At 43.3% G+C, this 25,411-nt stretch overlaps 1 protein-coding gene across 1 annotated transcript; it reads left to right on the top strand.

The window, feature by feature from the left end:
- The first annotated feature begins 1,774 nt into the window (after window positions 1-1,774).
- CRKL (CRK like proto-oncogene, adaptor protein) lies at window positions 1,775-19,859 on the top strand. Its single transcript, XM_026075108.1, has 3 exons — window positions 1,775-2,354; window positions 5,630-6,092; window positions 15,881-19,859. The coding sequence occupies exons 1-3, from the start codon at window positions 2,041-2,043 to the stop codon at window positions 16,013-16,015; spliced, it is 912 nt and encodes a 303-aa protein (XP_025930893.1). The 5' UTR covers window positions 1,775-2,040; the 3' UTR covers window positions 16,016-19,859.
- The last annotated feature ends 5,552 nt before the right edge of the window (window positions 19,860-25,411 follow it).

Here is a 25,411-nt window from a genome sequence, read left to right as displayed (position 1 = left end):
CAGCTTCAGATGGTATTCTTCACCTTTGGGTCTGCTCGGTTTTGCTAGCACTGCTGTATATGGTTAAACAGCTGTTGTTTTCCACCCAGGAGATGGCTGAACTTCATCGGCTGGTAAAGTGATACCTGTACATGTATTTATGGGCATACTTTAAGATCCTTTCATGTTAGTGATGACATTTTCTTGAACGATTTTGTTTAAACCATAAAAATCCGAGTAGGTAAGTCTTCCATTTTAGATCGTTTGAACTATGCTAAATATCTACAGAGATACATCCCATGCTTTCCCATCCAAACACTTCAGCTGGCACTAGCTGCCAATGTAGGAAGAGAAAAAGGTCATGCTGTAACTGAGCTTTCAGGAAAGACAGAGCAGGAAAGAAAAATAGCAAAGCTGGAATAAGCTGGCACATCAGGTCTAGGTGGGCACTTCAGAACAGTCATCCTAAATCCGTTTCTTCATTTGAAATGTTATTTACTCTCTTAAATGCCGCTTAATTTCACATTGCCAGCCCCCAAAGCAAAACGAAAAACAAAATCAAGAACACAAATTAAGCAAAGTCATGAGACTGAGCTAAAATCACAGTTTGTAAAGGTTTATCGCCTGCCTGGGGAATTAGGCCTGTTTGGTGCTGTTTATTTTGTCATGCCCTTGCCTATCACAGCGGGATACGCTAACTACCACTACCAGCCCTCCCAAACTTGAGTCAGATCACGTAGGCCTCGCTGCCAACGCTCCCACTCCTCATCCGAGGTCGCGGCGCTCCGAGTCCCTGTGCAACTCCAGCAGCTCAGGCTGCAGCGCGGCCGCGCTCGCCCGGCCAGGCCCTGCGCTGCCTGGGCGCTGAGGCCCTTCCGGGGCTTCCTTCCTCTTGGCGGCTGCAACACCATCTTCCCTGCGGGCCCCGCGTCCTCCCGGGCCCCCGGACGGGAAGGGCTTTGCCCCTCTTATCTGGGAGCTGAACCAGCAGAAGCGGCAGGAAGCCGTCTGTCCCCTGCGCTGCCTCGGGGGTTATCTAGATCGGAGGAGACTGTCGCAGTGGCCCCTGCTGTCCTTCTAAAAATCGATTAATAGAACACTAAAACCTCGGGGGGGACGATGGGCACCTCGAGCAGCCCCGGCCGCTTGCCCCGCGCAGGACGAGGCCCCCAGACGGAGCGGGGACGGCGGCTCGGGGCAGGCGGCAGCGGGGCGCTGAGGGGACGGGGGAGAACGGAGGCGCCAAGCGGGCGGCTCCCCCTCAGCCGCGGCACCCCTCAGCGCCAGGGGCGGGTGGGCTGCGCGGGCTCCTGGGGGGGGGGCCCTGGGGCGAGGGCTGCCGCCCGCCAGGGGGTGCCCCGTCCGCCCCCCCTTCCTCCCGCCCAGCCGCCCTCCACGGCGCCACCCGCACCGAGGCGCCCGGAGCGCGGGCGGCGCCGGGGGAGGCCTGAATCACCGCCGCGGGGGGCGGTTGGGGAAGGAGGGGGCGCCGCCGCCCCTCCCCCCGCGGCGCGCGGCAGCCCCGGCCCCCGGCGCCAGCGCGCCTGCGCGGGGCGGCGGCGCCCGAGAGCTGCTGCCGCCCGGCGCCGCCGCCATTTTGGTGCTCGGCTCCGAGAGGGGAGGGAACCGGCAGGAGAAAGCGGGAGCCGAGCGCTTCTGCCGCCCCCCCCGGCCCCCTCCCGCTTCTGGCCCCCGCGCCCCGGCAGCGCAGCGGGCTCCCCTCGCGCCTGTCCCTGTCAGCCGCCGCCGCCCCGCGCCGCTCGCCCGGCCGGGCCCGCCGCAGGCCTGCGAGCGAGGCGGGAAGGATGCCCCGCACGCCCCGCCGCTGAGGCAGACTCGGGGCCGCGACCGCCGCGCCTGGCCTGGCCCGCCCCGCCCCGGCCGCTGCTCGCGCTCCTGCTGCCGCCGCCGCCGCGCTCCCCATCGCTGGTGGGCCCTGCCGCTTCCTCCCAGCCCCCGGCCCGCTCCGCCTCCCCGCGCAGGCCTTCCTCCGCCTGGGCCTTCGGGCTCTTCACCTTCCTCCCCCCGCTCCCGCTCCCTCTCCCTTCCCCGCCCGGAGCCATGTCCTCCGCCGCCCGCTTCGATTCGTCGGACCGCTCCAGCTGGTACGTGGGCCCGGTGTCGCGGGCGGAGGCGCAGACGCGGCTGCAGGGGCAGCGGCACGGCATGTTCCTGGTGCGGGACTCGTCCACCTGCCCGGGGGACTACGTGCTCTCGGTGTCGGAGAACTCCCGCGTCTCCCACTACATCATTAACTCGCTGCCCAACCGCCGCTTCAAGATCGGCGACCAGGAGTTCGAGCACCTGCCGGCCCTGCTGGAGTTCTACAAGATCCACTACCTGGACACCACCACCCTCATCGAGCCGGCGCCCAGGTGAGTGCGGCCCGCCCGCCCGCCGAGGCGGCGCCAGGCCAGGCCGGGGGGCGTCGGGCCCCCTCGGCCCCGGGAGCTCGGCGCCGGCCGCGGGGCGCGCTCGGGAAGCGCCCCTGCACGGCCCTCCTTTGAGCCGGCTGCTAGCAGCAGCCCTCAGCACCCGGATCCCCCCGGCCATTACGAGCTGCTCTTCCAGCTCTGTCGCCTACAGTAACGCGTGTCCTTAGAGAGCCTGCGGGCATATGCAAAGGTACCGCGTACATCTTTACCCCCCCCCCCCCGTAGTTCTCTTGCAATGGGTGTGGCCTTGCTTTGTATCAGCCTCGTCTTGTGGTATTGTCCTTGTGTTCCCAGGGCGATTGAGGACCCAGTTCACAACTCTTCCCCCCGGTGACTGAGATACAACCTCTGAGCTGTCTGTGTGTGTCCGCACTGCTTGGAACAGAAAAGGCCTTTACACTGTTAGACCGCACCACCCTGTTAAGTTAGTTCTGGTGCATTCTAGGACAGCATTTCCCGAACTTCTAGAGTTCACTTCCCCCAAAGAATGGAAGTCATTAATAATTCTCTCAGTCTGGTAACAGCACTGCATGTCTGTATCTGCATACTGCATGCACTACACTAAGAAATGCCGTGCTAGGAGGATGGGAAAATATGACATAGCTATGAGCTCATTCTTTGTCCCGTTCCCAACATGGGACATACCTGCTGCTTGCATCACTAAACTATTTTAGATTTATTGATAAGCTTGTTCCTTACTTTTATGAAACTTTTCTTAGTATCTTATTTCAAAGCTTTTCAGCTTCCTGTACAGAATGGAGTGAAAATAGAAGCTAGATAAATACAGATACACACACACACAAAAAAATCAAATTAGCTCACTACTAAATTCAGCAGTTTAAGATGTTCCTATCATTTGCAGATTAACTAAGTTCTTGAGGAAAAAATTTGACTGAGCTTTTTAATCATGATTTAAGCTGGACTTTAAGCATAATCATGTTCTTAAAGACAGTCACTAATGTCAGAAGTTGACAATATCTTGTCAATTCCAAAACTCAGATGGTCGAAAAACAATCTTTCTGCAGAGCTGTTGAGTGATGCAAGGAATGTGACAAGTCACTAGCTTCTAGAACTCAAAGCTGCTACAAAGTCAGCACAATTGTACTTTGGCTAGAAAGATGGATAAGTGAAGAATTCACTCATCTTTCACAGTTGTGAGGATGCTTAAGTGGAGCTGCCCAGCATTATGTGCATGTTTAAACTTGTGGATGGTTGGGAGAAGAAAACCTACATTTAAGCAATCCTTATGCTTATCTCAATTCTTGCCTGAATATGGCTGTGCTTTTCTGAAAATAAGAACCTGTTCAGAGTCATGTATGGCAATAACTTCTTTTGCTTTCTCAACCCACTTGAAAACTTGGTGTCAGTGAGCTGAACCCAACTTGCTCACTTCCTACTTACTTAGAATCTTGTGTCAGACATTACAAACATTTCAGAACTATGTCATTTCAAGCTTTTGATTGCATATAGGAATTGATGGTGGTTCTCCTAGCATAGAGACAGATCTGGGATCTTCCCTGCTGTGGACTGACAACCTTTTTAAACAGAGCTACTAATGGGATTGATTAGATGGTTTTGTTCATAGCATAGTTTTTGTTTAAACTCTTAGAAAATCAGTGACATAGTTGATGGTTTAAAATTCTGCTTAAAGGAGACTTCCTGCTTAGAATGAGAGGTAGCATTTCCTGATTTTTTGTTTTTTGAGGTAATGAACTAGACTTCAGAGGGGGCAGGTGTATGCTTCAGAACTGTTATTGCTGTTTCTTCTTTATAAAAAACTTGGCTTTTTTTTTTTAAAGGGAAATACCTTATTCAGGTGCTTACATTCTTGAAGGCTGTTGGTTTTTAATACCATAAAGGACAGTATAAAGAGGTAATTTTCATGATGGGATTTAACAAGTTTCTTTGCGTACAACAATTTTAGCTCCAGGAGATGACATTTTATGCTTACAAAACAGTTGAAAACTGCAAGTTTTCTGTTTGTTTTGTGGCAGTAGTGAGTTTTAACCATTATTGCAGATGTACCTCAGCTCTTGCTTGTGCCGAGTGACTGCTCTCTAAAGTTTTTTTTCCCCCCTTGGCTTTTGCAGGATACCTTAAAGAAGTTATACTCCTGTTTAAGGTTTCTGGAATATCTTTAAAAAAAATGATGGATACTTAACTTCCAGTCTGTTTTGCAAGCAGCAAAATAAAATTGGATTAGGCTAATTACATGCATTCTTGCTATTGTAACTTAGATAACATTATATGGGCCAAAGCAGATATACTTTGAAGATAATTATAAAAATTATGGTGAAAAGAGATTGCAGTGAAAATAGTTTCATTTGATGAGCAATCAGGTATTCTCACAGTGAAGTGACAGTACTAGACAGATCATGGGCAAAGTGATAAATAGTGATGTGAATAAAGTAAAGGTCATATTGAGGTGAATAAGGCAAAGGAATATTTCTGGATAGTTAGCTTTTTTTACTTCTTATTCTGTTCTTAGCAGTGGGTGCAATATTTTGTATTGTGTTTGCTATGAAGATATCACTTTTAGGTTACTGGTTATTTACATACATAGTAAACAAACTTGAAACAGTAATTATTTTTCTGTTAAAATATAACAACCCCTTGAGAGTTTAAGTTGTATAAATAAGATTAGGGAACTGAATTCAGTGTTACCTTCCAGATTTATTTGGAGAGTCAAGGGGAAAAAGTACCTTCTGAAAACACAGGATCTGCCCAACTCCTTTGTTACAGAAATCAGTTTCCAATATTTAGCATGACTGACTGTCCCCCAAATCCTGCATATAAACTGTAGTTTTTTGTTTTTGTTTTAAACAAAGTACCTGTAGCATCAAAGTCAGCACCGGACTTCTAAGCATTAGAAAACTTAACTAATACTTTATCATACTCTCCTCTAGCTTTTGCTCTGTTTTCCACTGTGTTCCCTCAAGTCTGGCATTTAGAGTTACTGAATTCATAAGAGGAAAAATGGATACTGAAGTTCAAAAATATATATATATATATAGGATGAACCTAAGAGGACTATTTAGCTCTCCAGATGTCCCCCCTGCTCCCCAAAAGGTCACTCAAGTCTGTTTCATTTATTTTCTATATATGTGAACATCAATGATTCTCCTTTAATGTGTATTCTGCTGTAAAAACTGGTAGTTACTGGAAATACAAAACAGTAGCTATTGATAATACCAAATCTTTTTTTTTAAACTCAGGTATCCAAGTCCACCCATGGGATCTGGATCTGCTCCTACCATGTCCACTGCAGAAGAAAATGTGGAGTATGTTCGGACTCTCTATGACTTTCCTGGGAATGATGCTGAGGATCTTCCATTTAAAAAGGGTGAGATACTGGTAATTGTAGAGAAGCCTGAAGAACAGTGGTGGAGTGCTAGAAACAAGGATGGTCGGATTGGGATGATTCCTGTTCCTTATGTAGAAAAGCTAGTCAGATCTTCTCACGGGAAGCATGGAAACAGGAATTCCAACAGTTATGGTATTCCAGAACCTGCCCATGCTTATGCTCAGCCTCAGACCACAAGTCCCCTTCCCTCAGTATCCAGTACACCTGGAGCAGTGATCAATCCTCTGCCATCAACACAGAATGGACCAGTCTATGCCAAAGCTATCCAAAAAAGAGTACCCTGTGCTTACGACAAGACTGCGCTTGCGCTAGAGGTAAGTTCTTTCCTCTAAATCTCATGGTTTCCAGTTCTTCTTTATAAAATAAGAAATTAAAGTAATTGTTACTGGCTTAGTTGGCGTGGATGACTTCAGATGGAGTCTGCTTATATATGTTAAGGGATTAAGAAGAAGTTCTGTTACATTCTGAGGAAAGATCAACAAAAAAAAATTGCTTCATCTATACCACTTCCCTTTAGAAAAGGATCTAAGTTACTTCAAAACCTATACTTAATTCATCCTAGTTTCTTGCCTGTTGAACAGTGTAAATATGCTGCAGGGGTAGTGAGTAGAATGTATACCTTCTGCTGGGGAAGTAAGTGCTAGTGAAAGGATGACTGCTTCTGCACCTAATCTTGGTGAAGGAAAAGGATGTTTAATCACTGCAGTATTCCAGGTTGAAAACTGGCAGTAGCATCCTTCAGAAAAAGGTAAGGATTGCTGGTAAACATACTATCTTTTTCTTGATCCTCAAGTGGAGTATGAGATGCACACAAGTAGCTGGTGCTGAGAGCTGAAATCTGGGCATGTCAGAAATATAAACAACTGGGGGGGGGGGAGAAATCTTCAGAAGTACTTTAATCCCATTTACTTTGGCTTTCAAAAATGGAATTTGAGAAACATTAAGAACTAAATTAGTATTTTTCTAAGATGAAGGGCTGCAGTGTAGCCTCTGTGTTGAGCCTTTAATAACTTCCTATGCTTGCAAACGCACTTATTTTCTTTTTATTAGGGATGCATTAAAAGCTTTAAAGCTTCATTCTTTAAATAGTTAAGAATTCATATTACAATTCTAGTTAAACTGGTATTAAGGACTGATTGCAGCAAGTTTGTAAAAACTTATCTAGAACATTGAGACTATTTTAATACTTTGATTATACCCAAGGCTGGTTAAACCATGCTTCAAAACCATCTCACCTGGAACAGCGCTATTGGTTATTGTTCTCAAAGATGAAATTTGAACATGCTAAAAGACTTAAAGCAGCAAATGCAAGGAAGCAAGCAAAGATGCTAGACAGCATTTTAGCAAGTAAAGTAATAGTGGTTTTAAAAATACTTTTGAACTTTTCCTGTTGCTTTTGCTCAGTTAGTTTGCAAGTTAAAGCTGTTTACCTATAGGTAATACTTTTGACTAAAGTTTGAAAGGTTATATGAACTTGCAGTTATTTATAAAAGTTGCCCTCAGTCCCCCCCAACCTCCCCAATTTGTAAAGCCTCTACAGCTGATTACTCTTATGAGGTTAAAAGTTAAAAATACGTCACAGGATTTTTCTTGGGTTGTATGAAAGCTAGCAGCCTGTTACTTGTGAACAGTGTGTGAAAAGTCATCATAGGGCAAAGTGTAAAATCAGTGCCAAGTGTACTGTACAGAAGACTCCTGCCAAAACTATTCATGCTTCTGAAAACCGAGCAAGTGTTCGATTTTGTTGTGGTATTAACGTGTCATGGAATTATTTCAGGGAACTTGCTTTGCTGCAGGGTAGCAGGACTCTTGGAGGGATGACCCTCACAAGCCTGATTTTTCTGGCTTGCTATTTAGTAACCTAGTTAATTCTGTCATTTTGGCTACCCTGGTATACTTGTAGGATTAACACTCTGACCAACATGCAGACTTGAATTGCTTTGAAACTTAAAGTTATTGAAATTGAGAAATTTTCTTCCCTTCCACTGAATTCTTCATTGCTTTTTGCCCCATGACTTTGCATCTTCCACTACTAGCACATTTTGTCTATGTAGTCTATTTTTTTCCCCACAGATTTGCCTTGGTCACACTGTGGCTTCTCAAGAGGCTTCAGAAGTAGTGTTCAGTGAACTGATCTACCTTTTAATAAATTGCTGGTTACAGCTTCTCCATACCCATTCATGCATAGAGAACTTTAGCACTCTCATTATAGTAACATTTTTTTGTCATATCTGCTGCTCTTGAAGAATCTCACCCTCTTTTCATGATCTTCATTCTGCTTGCCTAACACTTGTTGGGCGCTGGTGATGTATTAATCCCAACCTTGTCAAGGCCCTACATGTCACTAAACCTGAACCATTTCAGGTCATAGTTCAACATTCTTGAAAATACCAGAGTTTACTTAGACTAGAAACTTATTTTTGTAAGAGCACTGACAGCAGGTAGTGGCAAGAAAAGGACAAGCTGTGGGAATGTTTGGGGGAAGAAAGCTAATGGTGTTCTTTCAGAATAATCACATTTCACAGTACTCTGCATCAGTACAGGTATACTCTAAATCACAGTTTAGCTAGTACTGATAGAAAACCTTATTGATATAATCTAATTATACAGTGATTGATTGTGTAATCCCACTTAAACTGATAAAACAGTATGAAAGCAAAATATCTGTTCACTGGCTTTATGGGGTCAGCACACAAACAGTATTTATGAAGATTAGAATAAAATCTGGAGTAAGTCAGTCTATTGCATTGTAATCTGCTTGACTTCCTTTTAAGTGGAGAAATGTTATTCTCCAGTGTTCAGCTTGCAAATGGGACAAGCTCTTTGCTTGCAAGTCCAATTTTTCTGTCACACACAGTTGTTTAAGAAAAAAGATTCATAGCCTCTTACAGAGAAGAGGCTTGTTTTGTATGGAAAGTATAATTCAATTATTTAACAAGTTTTTCGTGTGAAAAAAAGGTAACTTGTCAAAAGTGAGTATTCTATTGAAAAACTTTGTCAAGATCTGTGGGGTTGGATAATGACAATGTTTCACTTTGAAATAGCATTTAAAGTGTGACAGTTTAAGGACAAAGAAAATAGGACTGTGACTGCAGTTTTCCTGTAAGAATACAAGAATGGTTTGATAGTATGGCACCTATTACACTTTAGACTTTATTGGACTAAAATTTTTTAGCATTCATAGTTATATTACTGAAGTGGCTAAAGTCTAGGTGTTGACTGAGTGCTACTGCATTAGATGCTGTATGTTTTTTCTCTAAATTAAGAATTCATAGAGTAATCTGTTTATAGGTTAAAATATAATTTTAAATATAGTAACTATCTCAAAGAGTATACAATTTTAGTGATTTATCTTCTATGGCAGTTGTTATACATATTAATATGGATATCTTCCTGCACCAGTGAACAATTAAGTAAAGCCTATGCTAAGTTAATTGTATTACTAAGATTTGCATATTACTGTTGTCAATTGACTAAATTACCTTGGCAGTTCAGATTTGATGGTTTTTAATGAACTGATTAAATTCTGCAGTTTCTCATTGCAACTTTACAAAGTGTTATTACTAATGTGTAGTATTTTCAAGGATACTGCACAAAGTATTCAGATCTGTTTTTTCAGTCGTTTGCTTCTAGCCAAGAGGCCTAAAAGCTTCCTTCCTTCCTTTTTGATGCTGTAGAGGAAGGAATATGAAAGACAGGAATACAGTGTCCTATATTTTTTGGGACTCTACATTACAGGTTATGTTCTGCTGTTCTTCAGTCCTTTTCTTTGGGAAAACTAGGAGGGAAATCCTATGTTCAAAGGTTATACAGGATACCTAGCACTTTCTTAAAGTGATGAATTTTTTTAAGAGCAGAGATTCCTTGGCACTGTTGCTATGCTGCAAAGTGAAGTCTACCTGAAAGTTTCTCAGTATTAATAATTCTGTAGTTCTGTAGCCAGCCTTTTGAATACAATATGCTTATGAAGCCTTGCATTAAATTGGTATGCATTAACCAGCGTATGAAGTCTATGCAGTGTCCCATAGTCCAAGACCTTGCATTCAAAGAAATTGATTGATTGCTAACTTCTGTGCAGTTAAGTTCTTCATGTCCAGCATAGTCAGTAGAGCAACTGATAGTGGATAATTGCCTTAAAAATTATTAAACTCAGTTTTAAATTTAGATTCAGGAAATGAACAACAAATTACAAATTCGCTCAAAATGGAGTGAAATGGTTTAAGGAACCAGAAGACAGGAGACCAGCACAGCAGCAGCTAGGCTTCTATCTGCCATGCATTTAAACAATGGCTATAACATATACTCCAAGCACTGTAATAGCAGCATCATAGACCATTTTGAAGGCAGTAGTAGTCCTGGCATCCATCTCCAGACTTAACATGACAGGATTTCAGGGATTTATATTAGGGAAGTTAAAATTCTGTTTAAACAATCTTAAGACTCTTTATTTTTATTAATAGAGCATCATTATATTTTTAATATCAAGGTCATAATGGTAATGGCTCTTTCAAGACTATACCAGCATTATAGTATTAAGTAGTTTGTTTATGCATGTTGTATCAAATGTGTACTTATATTTGTTTGCTAGTATGGATTGAGTGCATCACTGAAAAGTTTTGGCGAAATAAATATCCATTCACCATAATTATATAACCAACTTATTTCTCTTGAGCTTGTTGCAATTAGGTTACAATTAACTTTCTTCTTCTCAAAAGAAAGTCGAGACAAGTAGGGCAAAGTGTACTAGGAACAGAAATCTCTTAAGAAATTAGGCTACTTTTTTTCCACTAGACAAAGAGCATTGCACTTTTCTTAAATCAAGGAAATGTAGCATTGCTGTGTTAAATGTTAAAATGCATCAGAACCACATGATGAATATTTTGCTTAAAATCTAGACCCTGTACTTGTATAGCTTCAAGTGCTGGTAATGGAGTTCTAGATCTGATAACTGTTGAATTGAAAATGATGCTGATGGCAGGGTTCCTGTATCTGTGCTCTGATGTGCACCAACTTTTCAGTATGCTCCCTTTGAAAATGCAACAGACAATTACTTTGGGGACTTTTGTGTGTGATCTTAATCTTTTTGTGATTTCCTTTCCCAGTCAAATTAAGTTATTTATGGTCCCCATTATGATAACTCTCAGTGCTTCACAATTTAGTATACGTTCACCCTCAATTGTTTGCGGAGTTTGTTTTCAGAAGAAATTGAAGCACTAGGGCTCACTAAAGTTGCATGAGATCTGTGCCAGAGCAAGAAACATAGTCCAGGCATCAAGTTCCAAGTATTTGTCATCTTAATTAGTCGTTCTTTTTTTATACACAATGTGGATAACCTAGACAAGATCCTGTGCTGCAAAGAGATTTAGTATGGCTCAAGAATGATTGTCTATGTTAAGTTTTCAGTGCTCTGAATTCTGCACAATCCCGACAGCATGCTTAGTAGAAGGAGATGCGCTACCATAATTTGATGAAAAGCAGTACTGTTTCTGTGGTGCTGCAACCTCAATTGTGGCAATTGTCCTAGCTGTACTTGAACTGCAAACCTAGATTGTTTTCCTCTGTTCCTGGATGAGGCTGAATTAATTGGGTCTTCAGTGCTTTTATGCTGCTCTTCTACCTGCTTTAGTGTCTCAAGAATAGTTGAAAGTCTTTCCTCTGGTCTGAATGACTTGATCCTCTGGTTTGGGCATCAAACTATTATTCTGGCACACAACATCAAAATGGAGGGATAGTAAAGCTGAACAAAGCTGTTTTATCAGCCTTTTGGTTTCTTGAATCTGCCAATAGCTAAACACCTGCTACTTCAAAATGTCACTTTGTCATGTTTTTTGTACAACTGAACTCTGCCTCTTTCTTTTTTGTACAACTGAACTCTGCCTCTTTCTTTTGTTTGGCTCAGCCTTTTATCTGTTTGGGACAATCAGATTTCAAGTAATTTCTTACTGTTGAAACTTGTACTTTGTTCTCCACCAGAATGGGCAGCTGGTTTGAACAATTACTTGTTTATTTTTTAGCACTAATGCTGGTGCTACAAAACAAAGTTAGTTGTGACACCAACTAGAATTAAAGACCGAGGTTCAACTCCTTATGAATTCCAGATAGCAATATGATTTCTATAACTATTGACCCAGTGGGCTAAAGGGATGGTTTAGAGTTCTAATGCATTTTTATCTCCTTGAACATGTTATAGAACTCAATCAGCCATAGAACTATTAACATACAATTGTTGTTGGAATATCTGTAAAATTCAAGTAGAATTAACTGACTGTGGCGGAAATGGCATGCAGCACACCTTCTTTGCAATGTATGAATCAGCTTCAGATAGAAGACAGGTATGGAAGAGTCTAGAGTGAATGAAGTAACCTTTTTGATTGGCATGTTCCACAACTTATATTTCCCCAGGGTTTTTGAATTCATGCTGTAACAGGGACATTACGAGAGGGTGCTATCTAAAAATACATTTTGATGTTATCATTTGGGTGGAGCCAAATGGCTGCATTTCAGAAGAATTACTCATTTCAATAGTTAATACTTCCATCCAGTGATGCTGGCATGGCATGCTTTACAAGTGAATTAACTTATCCAAGAGATGCTGAGACTAAGGAAACATTGTGCTAATTTATAGATAAGGACCATGAGCTGTCCAGTCATACAGGAAGTCTGTGGCAGAGATGAGAATAGAACCAGGTCTTCTGACTGGGTCCTGCGCCTAATCATAAGACAGTCCTTCTAACTGCCTTGAAGTGTTGTCTGAAAAAATAGCGTGCTTAACTTTAAGTGAGAAATCATACCTCAACCTGACCAAATTGTAGAGGCTTTAGGAAGAATTTACCAGATACTGCTTTTAGCTAGTATACGGGGGGGAAAATGCACAGAGAAACTACTTGACCAGATTCTTTAAAACATTGTCAAAATACAGGTCTTTAACACGAGATCCAAGACTTGCTCTGTCATGACATCAAGGTTCCTTCCCATCATCTTGTTTCAACATTCTGTTTCATTGAGTCCCCTCAAGGCAACTGCATTATTATTATTTTTTTTTTTTACATAGTATAGCACAAAAGGATACTAAAAAACTTTCACTTAAAATTTACTCTCCTAATGCTGCCTGTTATATAAAAGTATTTTTGGAGAGTCTTGTCTCAGCTAGCACTCCTTAATGGCAAATACTGACTTTTAGCAACTTTGCCCGCTTTGCACTGTAAAGAACATTTTACATTGTTAATCTGCATGGCAGTTTATTGCAAGATGACAGACTTCTATTGTAAGTATTTTTTTCTTCCAGAGAGATAAGACTTCAAAACCTATTCAAGTTGTAGAAGTCATTCAGAATCAAATTGAAGGATAACTTTCTAGAACTTGAAAAATAAATAATGGATTGATCTCTACAGCACATGAGCAGAATTAAATTATCAGGTGCTCAGAAAATGCAAGTCTATGTTTTTGATCCAATGTACTGCATAGAGGTTTTTTTCTTCTGCAAATAAAGTTGAAGTGGTTCAGAGTGGACTGGCTTTATGGTATGGTACAAATGCAGTTAACTGCTGTGATTTTGGATGTGTATTCTTGAACTTGAGCCTGAAACCTGGAACTTGGATCAGTCTTCAAGGTTTATTTAAATCTAGCAATGAGCATTTATAGATGTTATTAGCCTTTTCCTAAAGGGACATTTGTTAGGTTCCTGTTTAAGTCTTATTATTAAATCTTTGTCTAGCCTTTCCATTTTGTGCAAAGTCTCACAAGTTGTGCTTTTTATCAAATACACATTTAAAGCATTAGAATTGTTCCAAGTGTGACAATTTTGAATTTCTGTAAGGAAGGGGAACAAAACAACAGTAGTGGGGAAAACACATTTTGCTTAAACGTCTAATTTCATTCTAACGTACAGCATAAAGCTTAAATCTCTGGAAAGCATTTCAAAGTGTTAGATTCTCTTATTTATTTTTAAGAAGAGATAGTATGATGAGTGACTGCCTAGGAGTTTATTACAGCATCTTCAATTTCACTTAAGGATTCTCGCTTCTGAATGATTTTTCAAAAAGTATCTATTGAAATAACAGTAACTAGTTTAAACAGGCTTCAGATCATCTAGTGGCATGCCTTCTGCAAAATATTTTGTGAATTTTTTTTCTTCCTCTTTAACAGAAAATATACAGGTCTTATCTAAAAAAACAAGTTTGTCTAAGGCCCTTGGCCAAGGTCCTTAAACAAGCTTCATCAGTTCTGAACATTAAGAGTATTTAGATAATTTAGACAATGTTACACCTACTGTATCAAGACTAAAATCTAGTTTTTCATAAATTAGAAAATCAAAGCTAGTTGTCTTTGGATTTTACATAACTAGCTTGGTAATCTAAAAATTCATCTACAGAGAACTTTGTTCACTGTAAGCTAGTGTTCAGTTCACTGAGGCAGCTTTATTGGCCAAGTAAAAGTAACATTTGGAAAATACTTTTTACTCATAGTACAGAAATATGCTATGTGATCAGACATCTAAATGTACCTTTTGACATCTCAGACATCTAAATTCACCTTTGTGAAAGCTTTGCAAAGTTTCAGTTGGCAGTAGTTACTAGTTGGGACTGAATTTTGCCAGGATAAATAATTCTGTAAATCTCAATCTGAGCTTTTATTCCTTGATGTGACTCCTTGTGCTTACTCCTGATGCAACAGGGTTATCTCTACTCCTTCTTCCTATTTTCTGGAGTCCATTTTACTCAATACTTTTTTTTTTCCCCCTTCTTTAAATTGTCTCTGATAGGTGCTTTCTAATAGGACTCAGTTAAACTGACTTACTTTAACATTGTGTTGAATAGTCAAGAACTCTCAAGATTTCAGGTTTTGCTGGGCATTTGAGAAAGCTCTGAGTAGAAGAAAGCATAAAATTAGAACTGCATCAATTGATTCCTGAATTTTAAGAGTGAAAGCTTCTGCTGTTACACTGGTCTTCATCCTGACCCAAGAAAGTGGAGAGCTTTTTGTAGACATGCAGATGTCTGTCAAACCCCAATTCTACAAAAAACTGGAAAACTTGAGATTGGACCTAGAATGGGCAAGAAACTTAAGAACTTTTGGCTCTTGGTCACAGGTTGGCTCTTCCGTTTATGCAATTATTCATTAGTTGCTAATGTTGCTTTTCTAATATTTACTGCAGTTACCACATAGATGCAATTAAGTAAACAGGAAGGGAGGTGTAAATTTTGAGAGCTGCTACAATAGACCACATGTTCAGCTATTCTGAAGCATTCAAGTACTAGGAATATTCAAGGAAGAAGTGGACTTTTTAGCTAATTTATACACTACTCGTTATGTTGGATATTCCGCTTCATAAGTTGTTCTAGTTTGAATGAAAAACAGGCTTTGAATAACAGAAGAGTAACTTCTCACTGTTTGGACTGACATTTTTGCTTTGTCAGAATTGAGCTCTTCTCATCTTTCACCACCAATAGGAAGAGACATGGTTATGGTAGGAAAGGTCTGACATGTAATTGCTCCTGTTCCAAATTCTCCAACAGGAAGTAGAGGTGAAAACAGTGAATAAAGCTAGAATCTTAGTATCTAATGCTTAATAAAAATTGTTTGAGATTGCTTTTGCTGGCTTAGGAAGTGTATCATTTTAGATAACTATAGAAGCTTCTTAGATAGTGATACTCAGAACTAAGAATTGCCATAAGAATTTCTCTGAAAAATCTAAATTTCTTTTTAAATTAGCCCACTAATGCTGAAACCAGTATGAGTACTGTGCTCCTTTGAATGAAAATTGCATCTCATTATTGATGATAGCCTTAGCGGTGTCAGTTTATACTAACCTAGACATATTGCATAAAATTGTATGCTTTCCTGTTGGAAAAGGTGTAGTTCAGTAATTTGTGTGAATGTAAATAAACATTTAAGACTTTCTTTTTGAAGAGTGCAGGCAAAGTTGTATCTAGCAACAGAATTTTGGTGTTTTAGCTCAGTAAAAGTAACTTTCTTTCCCTTTGAAACTTACACCAAAAAGTGTTTTTTCTTTAATGCAGTCATGTTTGTTGTTCCTCTTGATTTGATTTGTATGTGTCAGAGAAAAGATTCCCATATGTGATAATTTTTTTTAATTACGCAGGTCGGAGATATTGTGAAGGTTACAAGGATGAATATAAACGGTCAGTGGGAAGGAGAAGTCAACGGTCGAAAAGGGCTGTTCCCGTTCACGCATGTCAAAATAATTGACCCTCAAAACCCAGATGAGAACGAATGATTCCCTTTGCCTGATTCACACTGCTGCTTCATTTTCCTGGCTATCATTAGCATTGTTTGAGGTGGAATGATGACTTAATGGCACATTGCTAGCATTGCCCATTTTCCAGCTTGCTGCAGTTTGACAGTTCTTTTAATATACGTTTGGAATACATTACAACTGAAGTCACTGCCTGACCTTCATACCATAGTTGCATCATCCAGAATATAGTTTCACTTTTAGAACTATATTGGGCCTTAAGCTGGAGAAGACTGAACCATACAGATATATAGGAGACAAGTATGGGGTGGGGAAAAAAAAAAAACCTTTCCTGTTGAGACTTCCATGGACTTGTTCTGGCATACTCAGTAAGAAGAGCCCTAATCTTAGATCAAACATAGAACTTGTGCATTACTGTCCAACAAAAAGCAACAACAAAAATGCAATTTTAGGACTGAAGACGACTTAGTTTTAAGAGAACCTGTCCTAAGGTAGTATATTCAAGATAATGGTCTCTTAAGGACAATAATTGAAGCTTATGTATTCTAAGCAGTTGTATTAGAAGCTGCTCTTTTGTGATAACTCTTAAGCTTGTTGTTGACCTTCCTGAAACAGTGTGTGTTAAATGCAAATAACCATTGATTGAGCTGCGTTGAAGCCAAGACATTTATTTATAAGGAAACTTAGGAGGAGTTGATACTTGTAGCCTGTTTTTGACATACTTAAAGCATTTCTGTTGACTTTGCAAGCACTAACTGTAGAAAATGAGCTTTAAAGGGAAACACTTAGGCCTGGTCTACACACAGCTCTTCTGCAATGTTAAAGCATAGTTTTACTAAAATAGAACTGCTCATCACCAAGCTGTTGCTTGGTAGACAGATTGATCAGATTGCCATGGTATGGAGAAGTAGGAAAGGAGTGCTGCAGAATTTTATAAATACTGATAAAATCCTCATGTTTAAACATAAAACCTTTTACACCCATTTCTCTGCAGGTTCCCCTCTCTCTAAAGTTTCCTAGGGATGCCAGCCCCAGCTTGCTGAAGGCTCCTTTTCAAACACAGTACCTTTTTCCCAGGGTGTCACCATGTCTCTTTGCTTCTTCTCTAGCACCACTTTCTTCTTTTCTTTCTTGCTTGTATCACAAATCCCCTGCATGTTGCCATCCATTCCCCCTCCCAGCTGGCTTGGCTCTGACTTATATCAGCCCCAGATCCCTCCCACTCCCAGCATCCCCTAAAAAGTGGCTAATTGGAGTCAGCTGCCTGGGTTCCCCCATGTGGTAAATTTAGGCTCAGGTTGGAGGAGGCCACAAAGGTGTCTGTTACCAGTATAGGGGTTCTTCCCCCTTTTTCTGTGCTTCAGGTGTACTGCTGTAACTGTATCTGCAGGAGGGATTTATATGGCTGCAGCTGCATGAGAACAGTTAAAGCCATGCAGCTTAAGTCCTTAACCTGCATACAGGACATGAAAGCTTAGGTGCAGTGGCATTTTTTGCCTTCTTCTTTGGCGTGTTTTCTAGGTGAACTGGAATGCTCTTTTAAAAAATAATTGAACACTGAATTAACAGAATACATGTGTATGCAAAGACTGTAATTACGAAACCTCCCTTTTCAGACATTCTGGTTAAAGAAAAATATCTGTTGCAAAAGCTGACAGTAAAGCAGCTGCCCTGATGTATTCATTTTTCAACTTTTGAAGGCTGTCAATTATAGCAAAATTAGAAAGTACAGATACCTGCAGACTTTTACCATTTGTTATATCAAATTATATAAAATTTATCATCTTAAGTTCCTGCATGTATTCTTGTTGATTTGGGTCTCTTGATCCTAATAAAAGCAAGTTGTTCTTAGCTTCATATTGAAGTGCCGTAAGATCCTTAAATGGGAGGCACTGAAGAAATGCAAAAATGGCATTTACAACAAGAGATTTAAAATGCGGTTTTAAAGAAAAGTTCCTCATTTCATCTATTAGCTATTTTCTGTAGTGTTGATCAAGTGGCTGACAGTCTAGAAGTTCTTGTAGAGCATTTTACTGCCAAATTAACTGTGAAGTAGAGTAGCATTGACTGAAGTGTTTGGTGCTGTAAGAATAATTCTTGACAATAGGCATTGACAGTTTGTCTTGCAATGAAAAGCTATGCAGCTATCTTAACTGAAGAAAGTCATTCTTATTCCATGCCCCGACTCCAACTATAAGTTTACTACATAGATTGTACTACTGAAAGTCATCTTGTGAATACAGAAACTGCACTAAGCTCAGTCTACTGCAGAGAAATCTTATTTCAGACCTGACCTAGTTATAGGCAGCTCTCTTCAGAAGACTGATTTTACAATTCTTCCTTTGCCTATTAAAGTCCATAAGTACTGTGAGATTTGAGATCTTACAGCTTTTTAACGTGGATTATTTTCACTAAAATACATAGCTTGATGCTTCTCCTCATTGAATAGGGTATACACTTTGAACACAAGCATTGTTTTACATTAATTAAATGTTCTGATGCTGCAGAAAAGCAAAACATTTTCCTTCAAAACTATGCAAAATTTGTGTATAGTGGCATCTGATGCAAAGATAAGAATTCTTAAATTTCTGTGAACCTGGTTTTGGGCCACTGATGAGTAGTGTTTCTCTGGGTAGCAGAGGTGTGGTTCGCTGATGTTACATGTGGTTTAAATGTAGCATACTGAACAGGCTAAGCTGACTGTAAACGTGCATCAAAAATGTCCTTGCTATTTTACTATAAGAAGACAAGTATTTTCATATAAAGACTGCATTTGATCAGTCTGTGTTTCTCTTTGAAGGACTCTGGTTTCTCAATCACTTGTTGCTTGCTTACATATGTGCTGTCTGTTACTTTATGAAGCCTTTTAAATTTGAGTGATAACCTATCAGTGTAAATGTTCCTTGGGAGTATAAGGTATACTTATATGAAGCATGAGAGTCTATCAAGTGATGGCTTCAATCTATGCACCATTAAAGTTGTTCATGCTTTTGAACTAGCAGCTGGTTTAATTACCTGGTGCCACATAGTTAACTATCATGAAAGGCTTACTGTTTGACTTCCTCCTGTTGTGTACATGTGTAAATATACATTGAAGCCTCTGACCAGTCTGAAAGTTTAAATGAAAACTGTTTTAATCAGTGTCCATCACTGGATAAGCGCTAATTTAATTCATGATTGTTTACAAATTGGGAAAGAATAAACAAAAGGGAATATCCTGTTTGGGTTGGGGCTCTGAAGAGCCCGAGCATTATTTTTGTAAAGGGAAAAACAGCATTCTTTGTGCCATTTCATGTGCCTGTAATGTAATTTTTTATATTGTATTAACATCCTGGGAATGAGTGGGCTGCCTTTGTTTTCTAGTCAAGTTTCAAAGCGTTTTTCTCAATACCTGCATTTGAAAGTGAGACCTGCCTAAAAGACTGCCTTTTGGGACCAGTGAAAGCATTCTTTTATAGTTGTCATTTTCTGTTTACTTGTGTTAAATGAAAATGTGTTTGGGGACAAGGAAACAATTCTTGCAGTGGGAAAGGTGGCCTTGTATTTGAGACAGTCTTCACTGTGTAAACTTTAAAACACAATATGTAATTTAAAGACCATGAACTTCAGGCAATAATATTGTGTAAGCTTTTAAAGTTTATTTTGGGGATCATAGCTTGTTTTATTTTTTGTGCTATAAAATTAACAGTATTAAATAATTATATTCTTAGAATATGTGGAGTGTCTTTTCTTAAGATTAGTGCCTTTTTAATTTCTTACTCCACTTATTTCATAGAACTGGTCCCAACATCAAGCCACTGTGGGTTTTTTTTTTTTCAGTGCCCTGTTTGTACAGTCTAAATAAAACTTGCATCAACTTACAGTATTACTTGTTGTCTTTAGTCTTAAAACTTTTTTAATATTAGCAGAGTATTTAAATTCTTACTCTGTCCTTAATATGGCCTGCTTTGTTGGTAAATGAGAAGGCTCACTAAAGTTTTCCAGAATCAGTGCAAGAGTTAAGCAGGGGAAAACACTGTCTTCAGAGTGAGTGATACTCCCATATTCCATCCATGTGCCTCTGTTCTCAGACTACTGCTGCGCTTTGGAGGTGCGCGTGGGAAAGCCCCATCTCTGTTTATAGGGGTTATCGCTCTTTCCCCCACCTCATACCCAACCCTCGAGTGCTCTTCTTGTCACTGTACTTAGCTCTGCTCCTTTGTGGAGGCTTTTAAAGGCCTCTGTAGAAATCATAACCTTCTTTTACTGTGACAGGTTCACTTGACTGTGCATATAAGAATTACTGGTTTATGTGTATATTGTTATAAATTTATCTTAATTTTTGTTTGAGTAAAGGCCTAACTGATGCACACAGAGGAAAACAGAACAGCTGGCATTTTAGCCACTGCTGAAGCTGTCAGCATAATGCAGTACCCACTTCTGTGGATCAGAAACAGGAGGCCTGCTTTTTTTGGTGTTGTTTTTTTGCAGTCAATTTAGATCAAGAATAGCAATAACTAGAACTTTTTTTTTTTCTTTTTTTTTAATATTTGGTATCATTCAGTTAAATTTGTAACAGTACATTGGAACTTGAGATGATCCTATGTAGGAGAAAAACTTAAGAGGAACATCAGACACTATTAACTGCTGCAAGTGAGAAGTATAAAAAGCTTGCATTGTTTTCCAAGCCTCTCTTTGTGGGTACAATACAGTCTAGTATTTGTCTTCTCTGAAGTATAGATTTCTATGATATTTTTAATAAAAGTTCACAGCCAACTATACATAGTGTCTTATGGACAAATACTCACATTTGACATGCATCATTTCTTCAAAGAACTATTAGTATTTCAGGTGCACAAGCAAGTACAGGTAAAGTGCAGCTGGTAGGTTTGGGAACCCTTGTTTCACATTATTTTGCATGCCTTTAGCTTGCTAGCAGGAGAGGGAAGCGTTAGCTGTTCACTACGACAGCTTCTCATGACATCTGACGTAGCTCTTGCTTTGCTAATTATGCTGCAAGAAGCGTCCCCTGCTAACACCAGCAGTGTTTCCTGCAAACTAAATTACAAGCACGGGTGCCTAAACAGCATCACTCCTGTTTGGGGTAAGACGCGTGCAACACAAGCGAACGTAGGTGCCGCACATCCTTCTAATGAAAGGGCAGGCCATGAACCATCAACCGACCGAGAATAGTGACCTTGTTTTTGTTCTGGATACTTCTAGACTTCCTCCGATACTAAACTGAAGCTTCTACATACGTTTGTATTAGGCAATGGGAGATGAAGCACTTTCTTAACCAGAAGTTTTGGGGAAGTTAATTATAGCAGTGTTCTGTGCAGGAGAGTTGCCCCCCCATTTCTGCCTCTAAACGCATCAGCTGTCAGTAAATGTAGATCTGTGCTACTAGTCATATGTGAGGCCACAAAAAAATAAAATCTAGATTTTTTTTCATGATACCCTGCATGTGCTAGAAACAGCCTGTTCTAGCTGTTGAGCTAGGAGTGCGTTGCTGTACTGTGGCAGATTGTGATTATCCGGCAGGACAGATTACGAAGCTCGAGCAGGCTGCAGCAGCCAGGACTGTGATGTGTCTCAGCATGCTGAAGTGCAGGCTGCTTCCTGCCTGCCCTCCGCCAAATCCTCGGAGCACATGCTTTCCTCTGTCGGTAACTGAGCCGGGCCTCCCGGTGGCTGACTTCCTACCCCCGAGGCTGACCGGGCTCAATTTCCAGGTGGACACCACTGCTCTTAATTCACTTTTGCACGGACTGGCACAGCCAGCCCTCCCTGCAGTCAGGAGCCAGGGTTTGTAGCGGCAGTGCCCAGCATAGCAGCTACCTAGAACTCCAGCAATACCCAAGTCTACTCAGCAGAAAGTCAAAGGTAAAGCGAAACAAGCACTAAGTCAAGCTGAGTTTATTGCTGATTATGGCCAGCTAGGTTTACCTGTGCACAAAGTTTTACTAGTTTAAATTTAAACCAGTTAGGTCAGTCCAAACAACAAGCAGCCTAAGCCTTAATTTTAAGGTGCAAGCTAGCTGCAATGAGCTGGGCTTGCCAGTTTGTCACCCTCATTTATTTAATTAAACCAGTGCAATAGTAAACACATCTTTAGATTCAACCAAATGTTTGCCTGCTTGAGCTTACACCAACAGAAAACATGTTTAAATGCACTGAAATAAAATACTGTTACCACAAATCACCAGGGCTATTATAACAAGTAATTTTTTTAACATGCTTTAGGATGAGTGCAACTTCTGCGTGTAGAAAAGCTCCTAGGGTTCAGCTTCACCCACAGGGCTGGCTCACCTTGGAGCAGCTGTAACGATTTCTGTCCCTGAGTGGGTCCTCTGCCTTTTTTTAGAGGGAGCTCAGCTGCTCTCAGAGCAGCTGTTGAACCACAAGCTGCAGCTCAGTGTACTAAGGTAAGGCAGGTCCAATTTCAGGTTACCTTAATACCCAGCGCCGTAAGCTGTGACAGTCACTGTGCAAACAGCTGAGCCCTCCTGCAGCAAGCGCGGGAGGCCAAGAGGGACGGGCGGGCAGCAGGGAAAGGAGCTGCCACAGCTGTCCCAAAGGCGCCGCCTGCTCCGAAATCTGAGCCCTGAGAGCTGCCTACAAGCAGAAATTGCATCAATTACTGTAAATCATTAACACACACTGTCGTGCACCCACCTTGAGCCAGGTTAGCAACAGGCTGCGCCAGCTGGAGCGCCACGAGGCCTGGGACACCTCCGTGGCCCGGACTGAACCCGCAGCGCCCATCGCTGGGACGCAGCCCTAAGGCCACCGGCCCCGGGGCGCCGCTTGCAGCCTGGCCCAGCTTTCCAGCAACTCCCTAAGAATTAAGCTTCGGCCAGTGCTGGCGGCTACCGAAGGCCAGCCTAGCTGGGCGCTGGGCGCACCCTCCCAGCAAGACCCAGCCTTCACCGGGGAAGATGCCAGCCGTGCTGTGTCCAAGGCCAGCAGCACTACCGCAGCTCTCGCCTCAGATAACCCTCCCAGCACCTGCTTGCTTCATTCCAGGCATTTGTAACTAGACCCCTCTCGGCATAAGTGATTAGCGTAACCCGCCCCGGCGCAGCAGACAATCAGGATTAGAGCTATATCTGGGGTGTCCGCAGGGACCCAGCTCCTGCTTTGTGCGTCCTGCCTGGCCCAGCAAGGGCAGCTCAAAGTCAGCTCTGAAAAAGCCTCCGCTTGGGCTCTTGCGTTTGGTCTAGAAACTGAGCACTGCGCCACAAGAGCAAGCGTCTGGCTCGGTGATCGTTACCACCTCTCCAGCGTTTTGTGCTTCCCCACCCGCATGAATCCTCTTCGGCCCCGGGGCAGGAAGAGCTCGCGCTCGCCTTGCAGACAGACAGACGGCGGCAGAAGGGCTGAGCGGTGCCTGGCGGGGCAGTGCGTTGGGCCTGCTGCTCGCCTTCCCCGGCCGCCTCCGCGGGCTGCCCCGGCACCCCGGGGTCGGCCCCCAGACGGGGAGGATGCTGTTTTGAAAAGACACAAGTGAGCAACGGCAGCCAGTTTAAAGCTCTTGGCTCAGCCCGGCGGAGCTYGGCAGCCAAGTTCTCCCACGAGAGCCCTGGGCTGCTCCCGACCCGAGACGCGATAATCCCAGCCAGCTCCTAGAGCGCACTGTCACTATCCTTAATCTGTTATAAAAATAAAAAGCCGGACTTGTCCATTTTTCACTACTGTGAAGCACCCCTGGTACAGCCTCAGGAGCCCTTTGTGTGTCTAGACTCTAAACCCAGTTTTTTAAAGGTATTTTATGTCAATTCACTGATTATCTGGATTATGAGGTAGTTCAGGGGCCTCTCACTGGGACTTCTATAGCCATTTCCGAAATACTGCATCGCCTCCCTTCTCCCCCCTCCTCCTGTGGACAACGGTGTCATTAATCCACTGCCCTTGACGAGGAGCAGCCTTTCTCTTTCCAGGCAACTCAGCTGACAACAGCCTCGAGGCAGGATCCGGCCGCAAGTGTGCGGCGACTGCCGACACGCACGCGGCCAACCGGGCGCCCAGCCTACGGCAACGCACAGCGCGAAGGAAACCTCCTCGCGCAGCCGACGAGCTCTTCTCAATGCAAGAGCGAGCCGTATCCTCCAGCGACTCCGTTCCTCCTGCCGCCGCCGGCTACCTGCAATAGCTGCCACTGCTCAGTGCTTCGGGGCACCGGGGCTCAAATTATCAATCAATCAGGAGAGTTTCCCTGCAAGAAATAGCTCCTTGGCTGGGATGGGGGGGACGTCTACTAGTGACAGTCTTAACCTGGGCTGGGCGTGGGGTTGTGCTGAACAGGCTGACGCAGGTCAGACTGACGCATGTAGTACATTGGCGCTATTGGAAACCTCTGACGGAAACCATCCCTGAAGGCAGGACATACCCTGTCGTGATGTACGGCACGTTACACGCTGCGAGGGCTCCCGTCCGCGATGAGACGTAACGCACCTTCACCTGCCCCGCAAGAGCCGTCAGCGGCCCCGATCCGGGCAGCAGTGGCTGCTGCGATGGAAGCACTTCCTGGCTGGCAGAGGGGACGGTGCGAGCGGGTGCTGGGTTTCCAGCGAGGGCTCGTGCCGCTCGGCAGCGGCAGCCCGCAGGCCTCCGCGGGGGTGCGTGCATCCTGCATTTAGACAAAAATAAAGATGTGCAGAAGAGCAGCCTGGGACCACGAGGCCCGCGCAGCCCTTGGCAGGGCAGTGAGGACATGCGTGCCTCCCTGCTGTGGTGCCCTGGATTTGGGCAGCGCATCGCTGTCCCGCAGCCAGCAGCAGCTCAGGAAAGCCCAGGGAGTGGCGGGAGGTGGCGGAGCGCCCCCGGGAAGGGCAAACTGCCTCGGGCGCCCCACGCTGCCAGCTGCCGCCACGCGCTCCCTGGTGCTGCAACCTGCGGGCCCTGCTGCAAACGCGGCCGGGCCTTCCCGGGGCAGGGCGCCTTCCTCCAGCCCCCTGCAAGCGCCAGCGGCCCCGATGAGCCCGGCTTTGACCATCTCTTGAACCATCGCTGCCCCCCAAGCCCTCCCGCGCTTCTCAGCACCGACACATCATTCCCAGAGACGACTGGCGCATCCAGAGCATCTGGCCTCTCCTCCAGCTGCGCTGCTGCCGTGAGCCCGAAACATGAGCAGGTTCAGCCCCTGCCTGCGACGGGGCTCCAGCACCAGCACYGCCAGGCAGGCCCAGCCACGCCACGCACCGTCCAGCCCCGCTGCGGGGAGCCTGGCGCCTCGGACACCGGAGTTAGGAGGCAGCAGTGTGGCTGGTTCTCGGCTGTCCCGCGTCCCCCCTCACCGTGATGCCCTCGCGGGGGTCGCCAGGCCTGGAAACATTGCAGTGAGCCCCRAGCACAGTGCTGCGGGCTCCCTCGCCGCCAGTGTCCCCTTGCCGTTCCCCGTGGGCACTGGGTGGCACTGTGCCCCTGCCGTGCACAGCC

This window comes from Apteryx rowi, unplaced genomic scaffold (assembly GCF_003343035.1).
Source record: "Apteryx rowi isolate R43461 unplaced genomic scaffold, aptRow1 scaffold_40, whole genome shotgun sequence".
Lineage (NCBI taxonomy): Eukaryota > Metazoa > Chordata > Aves > Apterygiformes > Apterygidae > Apteryx > Apteryx rowi.
Note: the sequence above shows the minus strand (reverse complement) of the source record. Positions and strands in the feature narration are given on the sequence as shown.

Bases quoted from the DNA above. Each gene is read 5' to 3' on its own strand.
- CRKL (XM_026075108.1), top strand. From the start codon at position 2,041: ATGTCCTCCGCCGCCCGCTTCGATTCGTCGGACCGCTCCAGCTGGTAC. The intron at 2,355-5,629 runs GTGAGTGCGGCC...TTTTAAACTCAG, and splicing joins CTCATCGAGCCGGCGCCCAG to GTATCCAAGTCCACCCATGG. The intron at 6,093-15,880 runs GTAAGTTCTTTC...TTAATTACGCAG, and splicing joins AGACTGCGCTTGCGCTAGAG to GTCGGAGATATTGTGAAGGT.